General features: G+C 36.6%; 1 protein-coding gene across 3 annotated transcripts in view; it reads left to right on the top strand.

The window, feature by feature from the left end:
• AFG1L (AFG1 like ATPase) overlaps nucleotides 1-15,990 on the top strand; it is a 195,362-nt gene that overhangs the window by 85,059 nt on the left and 94,313 nt on the right. For all 3 annotated transcript variants that reach the window (XM_060167561.1, XM_060167563.1, XM_060167562.1), the window contains exon 7: nucleotides 5,762-5,820. In XM_060167561.1, the coding sequence (XP_060023544.1) occupies nucleotides 5,762-5,820 (59 nt within the window). The remainder of the gene's footprint in view (nucleotides 1-5,761; nucleotides 5,821-15,990) is intronic.

Genomic DNA, 15,990 nt, shown 5'->3' with positions numbered 1-15,990 from the left:
GCTCTTCCAGCTGCTTGAACACATGGAATACAGCAATAACTGTTTTAATGTTCTTGTCTTCTAAATTTATCACCTATGTCATTCCTAGGTCTGTTTCTGTCGATGGATTTTTCTCCTTGTTCTGGGTCATATTTTCCTGTTTCGCTGCATGCTTGGTAATTTTTTATTAGATGTTAGGCAATATGAATTTTACTGTGTTGGGTATTGGATATTTTTATATCCCTATGAATATTCTTGAGCTTTATTTTCTTTCTTACAAACAGTTTGATTCTTTTGGGTATTGCTTTTAAGTTTTGTATGGCAGGACTAGAGCACATTTAGTCTAGGACTAATTTTTCTCACTACTGAGATAAATCCCTTTTCAGTATTCTGCTCAATACCCTATAAATTTAGAGGTTTTCCAGTCTGTCTGGTGGAGATAGGCACTCTTCCCAGCCATGTGTGAGCCCCAGTGATGCTTTCCTTGAGTACTTTCAGATGATTCTTCTCCTGGCTTCAGGTCATTTCCTCACACACATATGCTGATCAGTACTCAGCTGGGGATTTAACTGGGACCCTCAGCAGATCTTTAGAGCTTTTTCACTGGGCAGCTGTCTTTTCTGTGGTACGCTGCTCTGTGAACTCTAGCTGCTTTCTCCTCCCTGGACTCTCACCTATCTCCTCAGCTGGGGAGACTTCCAGGCTCTGTTTGGGTTCCCCCTCCTTGTGCAGAGTGCTATAAACTTCCCCAGACACTAAGTGCATTTGTTTTCTATTCTTAGGGATAACTGTCCCTTTTTTCTGGCGTCCAGTGTTCATATAAAGCTATGATGACCAGGTCTGGGATTATGGAAGGCCACTCTAAAAGTCTGTCCACGATAGTGGAGTCAAGGAAGGCTTGTTAGAAAATGTGGGATTTGAGCAATAGTTTGTATAGTATTAGAAAAGAAGGTAGAGGTAAAGTCATGAGCTTGTGCTGACTCTTCTTCTCTGCTTGGTGGCACCCCACTTACTTTTCCAAGGTGCTCTAGTCCCATTGTTACCTGCAAAGCTGCCTTTGAACCCAGGTAAAATGAGTAGTTCATGTTCTGTATATTATGTTTATACCTTGTATCCTTTTTTACCTTGTATCATGGTTATGATCTGGTTGTGTCTGTCAGCTGTGACAAGTCTAGCTGGTCACAACATGGTTCTGAAAAAGCCTATGAGTTTTAGCTTCATTAAAGACCTTCCTCGGGCTTCCCTGGTGGCGCAGTGGTTGAGAGTTCGCCTGCCGATGCAGGGGACACGGGTTCATGCCCCGGTCCGGGAATATCCCACATGCCGCGGAGCGGCTAGGCGCGTGAGCCATGGCCGCTGAGCCTGTGCGTCCAGAGCCTGTGCTCCGCAACGGGAGAGACCACAACAGTGAGAGGCCCGCGTACCGCAAAAAAAAAAAAAAAAAAAAAAGACCTTCCTCAAAAATTCTAGATATACCAATTACTGGCTGGGAATTCAGCAAATTATTTTTAAAACTTTGAGTATCAGTTTCTTTATCTGTAAAATAGAGGTAGAAATATTTACTATGCAGCGTTATTGTAATTTGTGTACAGTGTCTAGCAAATTGCCTGGCTCCTAGTAGGTGTTCTCTAAATGCTAGTTCCTCCTTTTATTTATCTTTTGTCTTCAGCACTCATTTCAGTGCAGACAAATAATAGGAATTCATGAATGTATGTTGAATTGAATATAAAATTGTAATATACCATCAAATGGGAACATTTAATTAGCTGTATTATCTATACATCTAGTAAAATACTGTTTGAACTCCAGTTAGATTTTTAAAAAGAAGCTAAGTAGCTCTTCCTGCTTACGTGGCCTAAAGGCACCATTTTCTTTTAATCTGTACTAAAATAAGAATCTCCTGGAAAGGTAAATCAGATTGGTTCCATAGAGCCATATAATTATTTTGTGTTAATTTATAGGAAAACTCCTTTTAATTACCTATCTTAAAAGTTTCTTACTCTGAATCCATATGTACTTACATAACTAAGTGGACATCCTGGTCATTTTGACACTGGGTTTTTAAGGAAAAGATCTGCATATCCATGTGCATCTCCAAAGTATTTATGTAGATCCTTGTAATTACTTTATAAATCCTCTTTGCATGCACTTCATCTGTAAGTCTTATTACAGTTATTCATTGTGGAGAATGTAGAGGTCCTTATACCATTCTCAAAAAATGAACGTCCTGGGACTTCCCTGGTGGCGCAGTGGTTAAGAATCTGCCTGCCAATGCAGGGGACATGGGTCCGATCCCTGGTCCGGGAAGATTCCACATGCCACGGAGCAACTAAGCCCGTGCACCACAACTACTGAGCCTGCGCTCTAGAGCCTGCGAGCCACAACTGCTGAAGCCCGCGCTCCACAACTACTGAAGCCTGCGCGCCTAGAGCCTGTGCTCTGCACGCAACAAGAGAAGCCACTGCAATGAGAAGCCTGTGCACTGCAACAAAGAGTAGCCCCCGCTCGCCGCAACTAGAGAAAGCCCACCACGGCAACGAAGACCCAACACAGCCAAAAATAAATGAATAAAATATAAAATAAATTTATAAAAAAAAGAATGTCCCATAATTCCAGTACTCTGTCTTATATGGCCAAGTGCTCTTTTAGCTCTGTTTAGAGATCATTAAAAAATAATAGGCAAGAACTTCTGTTGAATTATAAAATAATATTTAGTAAATAATGACAGATGTTGATATTAATGTAGTATAAAATCTTCATGTCTAAGAAAAATAATATTAAACAACTAATATTAAAAATTTGGGTAGCTAAATAACGTTTCAGGAGATGGATCTATTGTATTGACAATTTGCATAATATTTGAATTGCAAAAAACTCTTCAATTTAATGAGTACAGTCCTTTTTCACTTAAGTGTCCTGTAAAAACCTAAAAGTTTTCCAACCAAATGAATTCTGTTTAGAATTTTGTTCAGAAAATACTTCCCAGAGCATAAAGTTTGAATTATATATCCTTGTAAAGGCTGATTTTTTTTTAAAGTTAACCCTTTAAAAATTAAATCTCAAAGACTTAAAGGCATTGTTATTCTACTTTAATTTTGCTGAGTGGAAATCTTTTAATCAAGAATATTACAAGTGGGCCTTTACATTTCTCATTGTCATTAACCTACTGAACGGTTCATGCCTGTTAAACTACATGTCAGGGCCTGCCTTATATGTCCATAAAAAAAGATATTCCGCGAGTAAGACCAAAATGTTACCTTAACATAAACTTTCATTACTGTAATATTTTAGTTTTAATTCTGTAACATTTCGTTTTTTGACATTCACTAGTGTTGTGTATGTTTCTCTAATAAATTTTCAAAGAGCTTATTGAGGCATAATTGACATATAATAAATAGCACATATTTAAAGGATACAATTTTTAAAATACTGACATACGTATACATCTGTGAAATCTCCACCCCGACAATATAATTAACATTTCCATCACACCCCAAATTTCCCCCTCCCCTTTTTCATCTCTCCCTGCCATCCCTGTCCCAATCCCTCCCTTTCCCAGGCAACTGATTTCTTCAGATTATTATAGATTAGTTGGCTTTTCCTACAGTTTTATATATATGGAATCACACAGTATGGTACTCTTTTTTTTTGAGGGGTAGGAGGGTTTTGCCTCTTTTACCCCATATAATTATTTTGGGATTCATCTATTTTTTTGTGTGTATGAATAGTTTACCTTTTTTATTGCTGAGTAGTATTTCATTATACAGATATGCCACAGTTTATCCATTCATCTAACGATGGACATTTGGATTACTTCTAGTTTTTGGCTGTTACAGATAAAGCTACAATTTTAGCTATTATGATAAAGCTGCTATAAACATCAAGTGTATTTAAAAAATTATTTCATTTTTGATTTTTACCACTTACTGGCAATCATGGCTGTCAACTCTTATCGTATAGCAATGTTTTTATGCACCTTCCCCAGCAACTTTGTAATTTGGGAAGACTGTGAAAATACCTAACTTTAAACCCATTTCCTGCATTTTACCCATTTTATTCATTCGAGGTATTGATTATAGGAAAAAAAGATCTCATTTTGAAGAGATCCTGGTTAGCATTATCTTACCTTTTATAATATCTGGCTAGCATTATCCCATCTTTTATAATATCACTAAATAAAAATTTCAAATGTAACTGAGTTTAAAGCCTGCATTATCTTACCTTTTATAATATCACTAAATAAAAATTTTAAGTGTAACTGAATTTAAAGCCTGTAGTCCTTAATTAACCAAAGAGCTTATGCAAATACTTTCTTCACTATAATGTTATGATGAATATTTTTCTAAAGAGAATAAATGTTTCCTAATGACCATATTTTATTTCCATAAGTAAATATGGCAGTTGAAATCTTAGTTATCAAATTTTCTTTAAACAGGGAAATATAGAAAGGATCCCTTAATGCAATACTTAAAAAGAAAAATTGAGACACAAACTAACTTGTGATTTTCATAATTTGGAAAACTTTTTACTGTTCTCATTTTTATACTTTTTTATTTTTTAAATCTCATTACTTTATAGAGTTGACTTTTTAAAGGAATATTTTATTTATTTAGGCTGTGCCGCACGGCTTGTGAGATCTTAGTTCCCTGACCAGGGATTGAACCTGGGCCTTTGGCAGTGAGAGCGTAGAGTCCTAAACTGCTGAACTGCCAGGGAATTCCTTAAAAGGAATGTTTTAAATGCAATAAAAATTCAACCTCCTGAAAAGAATATTCCAAGTCTCCATTATTAACAAAAAGTATGTAAAGCTTAAAATTTGTTTCCCCTTTCCATTTATTTATTCTTAACAATATGTGTGTTTACGTGTGTGTATATGCGTATGAATATACATACACCGTGGCACATATACATATATATAAAAAACACTATTATAAGGCAACAAAAACTACCTGTTTATGATATATAATTCCATTAACTTTACAGTCTATTAAGAATGGAGTTTTAATTTTTAGGTAGTTTCTTGGAAAGTGGCCTTAATGTTATTTACTTTAATGGAAATAGATCAACTTGATATAAATGCATGCACAGTTCTGTCTGTTGATGTGTTTTCTTGAATGGCAAACTGTGTTACACAGTTTTCTGTACTGAGAACTTTTATTATAGATGAGAAAAGGAAACTATAATTTGTTTCCCAGTAGAATCTGTATGTTCAAATATTAAGTACTTTTAAATAGATCTTCTTTTTATGTTGAATTTTTGATTTAGGATCATTCGTGATATCTTCCAAATTCTTTTCTTGCTTTTTATTATAGTTTATTTTTTTATTTTTTTATTTTTTTGTGGTACGCGGTCCTCTCACTGTTGTGGCCTCTCCCGTTGCAGAGCACAGGCTCCGGACGCACAGGCTCAGTGGCCATGGCTCACGGGCCCAGCTGCTCCGTGGCATGTGGGATCTTCCCGGACTGGGGCATGAACCCGTGTCCCCTGTATCGGCAGGCGGACTCTCAACCACTGCGCCACCAGCGAAGCCCTTTATTATACTTTAAAGCTAATTTGATTGAATGCCTTTTGATATTCTTTCTGTGATTGTTAATTTTTTTCTGTTATTAAGAATGTAATAAGTTTTGTATAGTACCAGAATAGAGATCAATTTTGGTTATTTTTCTTCTCTTTTGCTTCTTTATCTTTTTCATCAGTAGAAAGCTTTATTTGCCAGGCTAAAATATAAGCTAACATTATGATTTAGGTGAAGTGAAAAGCTAATACTAATTTTTTCTTTCAGATCTCTATAAAAATGGACTCCAAAGAGCTAACTTTGTACCATTCATAGCTGTCCTGAAGGTAAGGAAAATTAGTTACTTATGTTCACTGACTAATATCATATTGATTGATAATCAAGGGCATTTATAGGATTGCTATGGTCTTGCATTCAAGCAGAATTTATTTTGTTATTTGATGGTAATAGTTAAAGACTCTAAAGGAGAAAAGAATCTTTTTTATATAGTATTCATCAATATGTACACAGGAAAAATTACAAAATATAGTCTAAATTATTGTCCAGCTGCAGCATTTGATAGTTTGCATTTTATAAATTTTAATTTGAGGTTTGCTTGTAAATTATAGTGGACCGTTTCAACTTATACATTGATTTCTGAAAAAATGTTTAATGTTCCTTGTTTCCTTCAGGTTAATGGCCATTAATATGTTTTCCCAGCTATTAAAGTTGCTATTTTGGAGTAGCATTATTACAAAAATATTGTAATATATTTAAATGTGATTGCCATCAAGTTATCATGAAATTATGTCAAGTTGAGGTACATAAATAGTTTAAATATTTGTGTGTATCATCACTGCATAGAGTTTAAAATAGGCTTCATTACAATATGATGAAGAATAAAGTAGCCTTCTTTTTCACTGTTAATTTTAGTAATTTTTTTACACGATTATTCAATAATTCTACATTCTACCAATATTTATTGGGAACCTACTATGGGCAAAGTGCTACATTAGGCATAATGGATAATATAATCATTAAGTAGGTTGTGTTTCTTGCTTGCAAGTCATTTATAATCTAGTTGGGCATATACTATGTACATAGATACCTATAACACAAAGCAAAATGTTTTTGGTAAAATAATTACCAAAAAGAAGCGTATATGCCAACATATAATTCCTGTAATTCTCAGGCACATTTTTTCCTGTCCATAACAACATATCTAAAGAAAGGATAGAATTGTATTTTTTTTTAAAAAAGAACTAAAACCTCAAAAATTCTTACCAAGAAGGAGGAGTAAAAACATTTTATATTCACATATTCTGAAGATGTAGTCGGACAATCTTTTTGAAATATACTTTAGTTGGAGCTATTGTTAGTGCCAAACTTTATTCCCTGTGTTCCCTGTGCTATCCAAACATCTGTTTCCTTGACCAATTTTAGGTTCCCAGAAGATTTTAGTTTCTCTGAGATGGTTTCATATGTAGGAAAAAGTACTTTTTGAAGATTTAATCTGTTAGTAATTTTTTCCCCTTTGTATTCATGTTTTACATTTGAGGAGAAGGTAGATTTGCAATGTTTTCTCCACGCCAGGAATCCAAAGTAATGTGGTGTATGTAGATACCAAAATATAAACAGGGAAACTAAGAAAAATAGATGCTAAAAATAGTTTCTTCATGTAGCATAAAATACACAAAATATAAAGAGATGGCTCACAAATGAAACAAGCTAAAAGATTCTCAGGGAACTTTGTAGCTGTACTTTTTTAACCCCAAACCTTATTTTTTGGTCAGTTATTTGTCATACTTTAACATATAATAGCATTACTAATAGACAACTAATTTGACCAGATTGAATTTAATTTGCTTTCCCTTTCCCACCCTTAATTTTTTTTAAAAGAGGAAGAAAAACCAAAGAGGTGAATAATCTGATTAGAGATCCAACAAGATCTGAGATAATACACAATTTTTTTTTTTTTTTTTTTTTTTTTTTTGCGGTACGCGGGCTTCTCACTGTTGTGGCCTCTCCCGTTGCGGAGCACAGGCTCTGGACGCGCAGGCTCAGCGGCCATGGCTCATGGGCCCAGCCACTCCGTGGCATGTGGGATCTTCCCGGACCGGGGACACGAACCTGTGTCCCCTGCATCGGCAGGCGGACTCTCAACCACTGCACCACCAGGGAAGCCTTATAATACACAATTTGAAATTAAATATGAACTAAAATTTCCAGGAAACTAAATACCAGATTGGATGAGAAAATATCTAAAATGTCTCATTTATTTAAAAGACTTTTCACATGTAACAAAATATCAGTCTGATGAAATGTACACTAGAGCTGGTTTCCTTAGAGCTTTTTTGGTGGGCGTATGAAGTTTCCCTTGTAAAGCAAAGTTGTTTCATATTCATTTTACCTCTTCACACATGCTAGCGTTACTCTTTCATTTTGGCCCAGCTGAGAGACATGTATAGTAGAAGTGGAAATACTAAATATCAAAACTTTGTTTTAAGATAGACTTAAAACAAATAGAGGATCTTAGTTTAATAAAAAGAGATTATAAACAAGATAGAAATTTATTTTGGGGAAATGTACAGTGTAAAATCCTTTTTCTCCCTTACGTTTTTCTCTGTAAACTGAGTGATAACAAGTTTGTAATTCACCACAAGAATTTGTGATTTGTTGCTTGGAGTATTGCAAAATGACCAAAAACTTATGTAAGCTATTAGTGAACAGTATTTTCATAAGATAGTAAGAATGATGAGGAGGACTAATATGTTATTAAAAGCCATAGATCTGGGACTTCCCTGGCGGTCCAATGGTTAAGAGTCTGCCTTCCAATGCAGGGTACACAGGTTCAATCCCTGGTCGGGGAACTAAGATCCCACATGCTGCGGGGCAACTAAGCCCGCACGCTTTAGAGCCCAGGCACCACAACTAGAGAGAAGCCTGCGTGCCACAATGAAGATCCCGCATGCTGCAACTAAGACCCGATGCAGCCAAATAAATAAATAAATATTAAAAATAATACAAGCCATAGGTCCATCAACAGATGAATAAACAAAATATATTCATGTAATGAAATATTGTTCTGCCATAAAAAGGAGTGAAATTCTGATGTGATACATTATGGATAAACCTTGAAAACATGTTAGGTGAGATAAACCAGATACAAAAGGACAAATATTATATGATTCCACTTACATGAGATACCTAGGAAAGGCAAATTGATAGAGACAGAAAGTAAAATAGAGGTTACCAGGGGCTGGGAGGAAAGGGGAATAGGGAGTTATTGTTCTGTGGGTGCAGAGTCTCTGTTTAGGATGATGAAAAGTTCTGGAAATGGATAATGGTGATGGTTGCATAACATTGTGAATGTACTTAATGCCATTGAATTATACACTTAAAAATGGTTAAAATAATAAATTTTATGTTATGTGTATTTTACCACAATTTATAAAAAAAGAAAAGAAGCCATAGGACTAGAACGGTTATAGGAAACGATCAGATACATCCTCTAGAAACTGCTTGTAAAAAGCAAAGGAAAACAAAACAAAACAGAAAACTCTTACATGTATTTTTTACTGCCTTTTAAGTAGGGAGTTTCCTGTTTTTTTCTTGTACTTTCTTTTGAGTTTATTTTGCTGTTCTTTTTTAAAATTTACTGAGATTTTTATCTCACTTTAACCTTCTTTCTTAAATGCATTTAAGGCTATTTATTTCCCTCTGAATAGCTGCATCCATGAAGTTTTGATATTTAGTATTTCCACTCTCAAGTTCAAAGTGTTTTCTAATTTTCATTGTGATTTCTTCTTTAACCCATGAATTATCTATTATTCTATTATATCTATATCTATCTATCTATTATATCTGTTATTAATTTCCAAACATATGCGAATTTTCTAGTTATCCTTTTGTTACTGTTTTCTTAATAAATGCTTAATTGCATTGTGGTCAGAGAATGTGCCCTTTGTGACTTCAGTTCTTTCAAATTTGTTGAAACTTGCTTTATGGCCAAATATGTGGATAATTTTTGTAAATATTCTCAGCATTCTTGAAAATAATGAGTACTCTCCAGTTATTGTGTGATACATGTAATACCCATTAAGTTATCAATAGGTTTGTTAATTATGCTGTTCAAATCTTTATTCTTATATATTTTTCACATCAGTTATTGAGAGGCTTATGGAAAACATCTCCCACTATGTCTGTGAATTTATCCATTTCTCTTATAATTCTGTCATTGACCTTACATATTTGGAGACTGTTGTAAGTTGCATACAGATTTAAAATGATTCAATATTGCCTCTGAATGGAAATTTTAAAAGTTATTTTTTATCATGAAGGAGTAATTCTCCTTGTTTCAAGCATAGTTATTATTTCCTGATGAAGCATTTTTATCACGCCTGCTTTCAAATCTTTTTTTAAAAAATAAATTTATTTATTTATTTATTTAGGCTGCATTGGGTCTTCGTTGCTGCGTACGGGCTTCCTCTAGTTGCGGTGAGCAGGGGCTACTCTTTTGTTGCGGTGCGTGGGCTTCTCATTGCAGTGGCTTCTCTTGTTGCGGAGCATGGTCTCTAGGTACACAGGCTTCAGTAGCTGTGGCACGTGGGCTCAGTAGTTGTGGCTCGCGGGCCCTAGAGCTCAGGCTCAGTAGTTGTGGCGCATGGGCTTAGTTGCTCCGTGGCACGTGGGATCTTCCCAGACCAGGGCTTGAACCCGTGTCCCCTGCATTGGCAGGCGGATTCTTAACCACTGCGCCACCAGGGAAACCCTGCTTTCAGATGTTTATCAGATAATTCTAACATCTCTGTCATCTTGATGTTGGCGTTTGATTGTCTTTTTATATTCTGTTTGAGGTCTTTGTGGTTTTTGGTATGAGTGATTTTCAACTGAAACTTGGACGATTTAATAATTTGTCATGAGACTTTGAATCTTATATTTGTTAATTGATATTTTATTGTGGTAAAATATGCATAACATAAGATTTACCACTTTAACCATTTTAAATGTACAGTTCAGTGGCATTAAGTACATTCACATTGTTGAGCAACCATCACCACCATGCATCTCCGGAACTTTTACATCTTCCCAAACTGAAACCCTGTACTCTTTAAATAATCACTCCCTATTCTTTCCCTCCCCCAGATCCTGGTAACCACCTTTCTACTTTCTGTCCCTGTGAATTTGTCATTTCTAGGTACCTTATATAAGTAGAATCATATAATATTTGTCCTTTTTTGTCTGGCCTATTCATTTAGCATAATGACTTCAAGATTCATTCATCCATGCTGTAGCAAGAGTTAAAATTCCATTCCCTTGGGGCTTCCCTGGTGGTGCAGTGGTTGGGAGTCCGCCTGCCGATGCAGGGGACACGGGTTCGTGTCCTGGTCCGGGAGGATCCCACATGCCGTGGAGCGGCTGGGCCTGTGAGCCATGGCCGCTGAGCCTGCGCATCTGGAGCCTGTGCTCCGCAATGGGAGAGGCCACAGCAGTGAGAGGCCCGCGTATCAAGGAAAAAAAAAATTGTAAAATTCCATTCCCTTTTAAGGCTAATATTCCATTATATGTTTATACCAATTTTGTTTATCCATTCATCTGTTGGCCACGTGCTCTAGAGCACGTGGACTTCAGTAGTTGTGGTGCGTGGGCTGAGTAGTTGCGGTGCATGGGCTCTAGGGTGCGCGAGCTTCAGTAGTTGTGGCGTGCAGGTTCAGTAGTTGCGGCTCACGGGCTCTAGAGCACAGGCTCACTAGTTGTGGTGCATGTGCTTAGTTGCTCCACAGCATGTGGGATCTTCCTGGACCAGGGTTTGAACCCGTGTCCCCTGCATTGGCAGGCAGATTCTTAACCACTGCGCCAGCAGGTAAGTCCCCTTCATTGTGTTTTGATTTGCATTTCTTAAATGATTAGTGATATTGAGCATCTTTTCCTTTGCTTCTTGGGCATTTGCATATCTTCTTTGTGGATCTTATTTAAACTTTCTGTTTTAACTGATTATTTGGACACTCTTCTGGAAGGAGGAGAGACACTGCCTTGTCACAACCAGACATAGGTAGACGTCTGGGTTCCCTATTCAGCCTATTGACACCTGAGGCAAGGGTACTCCATGTTACTACTGGTGGAGGGGTTTAATTTCCACTGACATTGTGGGGAAGGGGAGGATGCTCATTATTGACTGGCAGGGATGAAAGTTCCAGCTCCCTACGTGGCCTTCCATCTCTTTTTTTTTTTTCCCTCACCACGTGGCATATGTGGGATCTAAGTTCCCAACAAGGGATCGAACCCACATCCCCTGCACTGGAAGTGCAAAGTCTAAACCACTGAACCACCAGGGAAGTACCTGGCCTTCCTTCTTTGACATTAGCCTGGCAGGAGTGTTCGTGGGCCTCATTACATCCTTGTGAGATTTTAATTCAAGGCTCCCTTCAGCCTTTGCTAAAATGGGTGGAGGTGGCACCACAGTTTTCTGTGGTGTTTGCTGCAGTAGAACTGTTATCGTCTAAAAGTTTTCTTTCTTGTTACACTGCCATTTTCCTGGTCCTTTGGCTAAAGAGAGCAGGCTTTTGTTGGAGCCTCATTTGTCTGTGTCAGTTGGCATTTCTGGGTCGCCGGCTTCTTCACTTCTAAGTCTGAGATATATGAGTCAAAAGAAGACTAGAGAACTCACCATTCTATTGTTATTCAGGTCTTGAGGTCCTTTGCTGTTTTTCTTTCTTTCTACTATTTGGTGTTTTCTTATGTTTGTTTTATATATAATTTCCAGGATTTTAAATTGTACATAGCAGGAGGAACAGGGGAATGTACAGCTACTGTCTTCCCAAAAGCAAAAGGGGAATGTACAGCTACTGTCTTCCCAAAAGCAAAAGTCAGTTTATTAGAAGTTCTTGTCTGCTAATTCTATCATCTCTTGTCATTTCTGATTTTGTTTCTATGGTCTGATTTTTTTTTCCTGGTTGTGGGTCCTATTTTCCTGCTTCTTTGCAAGTTTAGTAATTTGTGATGGGATGATGGACATTGTGATTATTGCACTGAGTCTCTGTTATTTCCTTTAAGACTGTTGACTTTTATTGGCAAGTGGTTTTTTCTTGCAGGTCATCCTGATCCTCTGAGGCTTGTTTTTAAAATTTGTTATCGTGTCTAGTGTAACCTTTACTCTAGGACTATATTTTAACTTTCTTCTGGATGTCACCCCTATAGGTTCTCTACTGAATCCCCCCTCTCAGTGTTCACTGAAGTCTCTCTACTCTGGCTGTTCAGAATGCTTACATCTCCCAGCTTTGTGTGGATTGTTCTCCGCCCAGTCTTGTCAAGTTTCATCATATACATGTGCAATTTTACATTCAGCTAAAGATTACAGACCTTTTCTATGTAGATTATCTGAAGCTCTTTCTCTGTATAACTTCCTCCTTACTGAACTGTACCATACAAATTGCAACTGCCTCAGCTTTCCAAAACCCTGATGTTGTCTCCTCAACTCATTTAGACTGCTGTGCTGAAGTCTAGAAATTGCCTCTAGATGGAAAGCCAGGGGAAATATAATACTTGCTTGCCTAATTTACTTCCCACGTCTCAGGGATTGCTGTCCTTTGCTACCCATTGTGTTATGTCTGACATCAGATGTTTCACATGTTTTATCCAGTGTTTTAGTGATTTATGGCAGGAGGGCAAAATTGAGTTTCAGCTACTCTGCCTTGGTCAAAACCATTAGTCTTTTTCTTAGTTTTTAGTTTTAAAAAAGAATAATGCAAGATTTTATTTTTATTTTTTTGTAATTTGGGAGCTCAGAGCCATATTTTTCCATAGATACAAAAATATAAATAGGATAACTATAAAAAAAAAAAGCAGTGATGGGCACGTCTTTCTCTCCCATGTTTAGAGGATTTGTTAAGTAAAAGATGGTATAGTCACATGAGGGGATATACTAGAGTTATTTAGAATGACATTTTCAAAACACGTGATAATGTAGAATAATGCTCATGGATAATATGAGTGAAAAAAATACGATGTAGGAGTATATTACTCTCTCAACTATGAAAGTAATATACATACATGGAAAATAGTGGAAATAAATATCCCAAAATGTAAAGAGAACTTATTTCTGAATAATAAGATTATAGATGATTTAAATTATCTCTTTTAGACCTTTCAAAGACTTCTGGAATGATACTGTCTTATTTTTATAATAAAAAACATTTTTAAGTAGGTAAATTTTTACCCACCTTCCTAGCAAATCAGCAGACCTGGATAAGACTACCCATATTCAAAACTGAGAAATCAGCAAAAAGCAAAATGGACTGAACATGGGTCCCATGTATAGAGACTGTTAAAAAGATGAAATGGCAGGCATAAGAAGGAAGCATCAGGAGCAGATGGGAGAGGTAGGCATGAACCAACAAGTAAAAGCACTTGAAGAATATGCTTTAGAAGAAGAATTATCTCAGGAAATGGGAGATTTTTGTTTTTCAGATAACACTTTGTTATATTTTAAAAGAAATTAGGGACTTTCCTGGTAGTCCAGTGGTAAAGAATCCACCTTACAGTACAGGGGACGCAGGTTCCATCCCTGGTCGGGGAACTAAGATCCCACATGCCATAGGGCAACTAAGCCCACGCACCACAATTACTGAGCTCATGTGCCTCAACTAGAGAGCCTGTGTGCCGCAAACTACAGAGCCCACACACTCTGGAACCCGCACACCACAAGTACAGAGTCTACGTGCCTTAGAGCCTGCACACCACAACTAGAGAGAAGCCTGCGCACCACAACGAAGAGCCTGCGCGCTGCAACGAAAGATCCGATGCAGCCAAAAAATAAAATAAATTTTTTTTAAAAAATCTTTTTTTTTTTTTGTGGTATGCAGGCCTCTCACTGTTGTGGCCTCTCCCGTTGCGGAGCACAGGCTCTGGATGCGCAGGCTCAGCGGCCATGGCTCACGGGCCCAGCTGCTCCGCGGCATGTGGGATCCTCCCGGACCGGGGCACGAACCCGTGTCCCCTGCATCAGCAGGCGGACTCTCGACCACTGTGCCACCAGGGAAGCCCTGTTGTTTTTTTTTTTTTTTTTAAAAAGGAGAGTGAAAATACAATAGGACTAGTTAAAAGAAAAAGAAATTAAAGTTATGGTACTGATGAAATAAGAAATCAGATATGAAAAAATGTAAAATCAGATGAAAAATGAGCTGGCAGAGCTAAAATAAAACAGAACTGAAGGTGGACCCATTAAAAAAGTGAAAAGTGTTTTAGCAAAAGTAAGTTAAAGAATCAACACTACTGAAAATAAAATCACCTATACAGAGATCAGAGTTAAGAAAAGAGTCACACTAAATGAAGTCAGAATAGTCAGAGATAAAAACTATTACAGAGAAGGTGCTAGTATGGAAAATAGACAACAGAGATCAAATATTCACATAATTAGTATTTCTAAAAAAGAGAACATAAAGATAAAATAAAAGAATAATGTATTTTTCTGGTGCAAAACTGCACTTCAAGGATAAAGAGAGAATCCTACAATTACATAGAAGAAGAACCAATGGGAAAAAAATCAAGCTGGACTGAGACTTTTCCACCACAAGTTGATACTGGAATAGAATAGAATAGTTTTTACTATATTAAAAAAGAAAAGATGTGTCCTCTTGTCAGCTAGGCTGTTATGAAAATCCAAGCCCACAGATGTATATTTTTGGATATATGGTAACTCAAGAATTACAGCCCTCATGAAGCTTCCTGAAGAACTTACTTTAAGATTTTGTACTACCAGTCAAAGCTAATAACTTATTAATGGAGATATTATGGTAAGAAAACGTTGGTGGTAGGACATTGAATTTGATTAAATAGTGTCTTACTTTGGTCTGTAAATCAGACAATAAAATTTTTTTCATGTCGTGTGAACTTCTGTAGTTGAGTTAACCACAGAATGCAAACAGTATAAAAAAGGGACCTCAACCCACACTAGCAGTTTGAGTAGAGAAGATGGCACATGTAAGGAGTATTTCCTAAGAGCCGATTAGGTTTAAATTAAGACCTAAAGGACAAATTAAAGTTACCAGGCAAAGTGAGAAAGGGCATTCATCATGGAAGAAAAAGCACATGGGAAAGACAGAAGCATGAGAATTACAGATTAAAAATGTTGTGATTAGTACTTAGCTCATTGAGTTTTCATAAAATAACTATTACTATTCTTCTGTTTACTTGAGGCTTGGGAATTTATTTAAAACTCAGATTTTCCCCCACCCAACATAAAAGCAGAATATGTTTTGTATTGTATGTAAGTGGAAAAAAAAACATTTTGGTAGTTAACATTCCCTTATTTATATAAAGAAGATGGTTAGTATTATGATTATTGTGCTTGCTTCAAACTTGAAACTTCATTATGACTTGATGTCCTGATTTTGCTGATTTACTCTTGAAGAATCTTTGTTGTGATTTTAGTAAAACTTAGGTAATTCTTCTGAAGTATGCAAACAGATATAGTTTTGGAAGCATTTGTCGGTATCTACGTAGCACCAATTTATAAAATT

This window comes from Lagenorhynchus albirostris, chromosome 12 (genome assembly GCF_949774975.1).
Source record: "Lagenorhynchus albirostris chromosome 12, mLagAlb1.1, whole genome shotgun sequence".
Lineage (NCBI taxonomy): Eukaryota > Metazoa > Chordata > Mammalia > Artiodactyla > Delphinidae > Lagenorhynchus > Lagenorhynchus albirostris.
The sequence above is the reverse complement of the archived record's forward strand: the minus strand, read 5'-3'. Positions and strand labels throughout refer to the sequence as shown.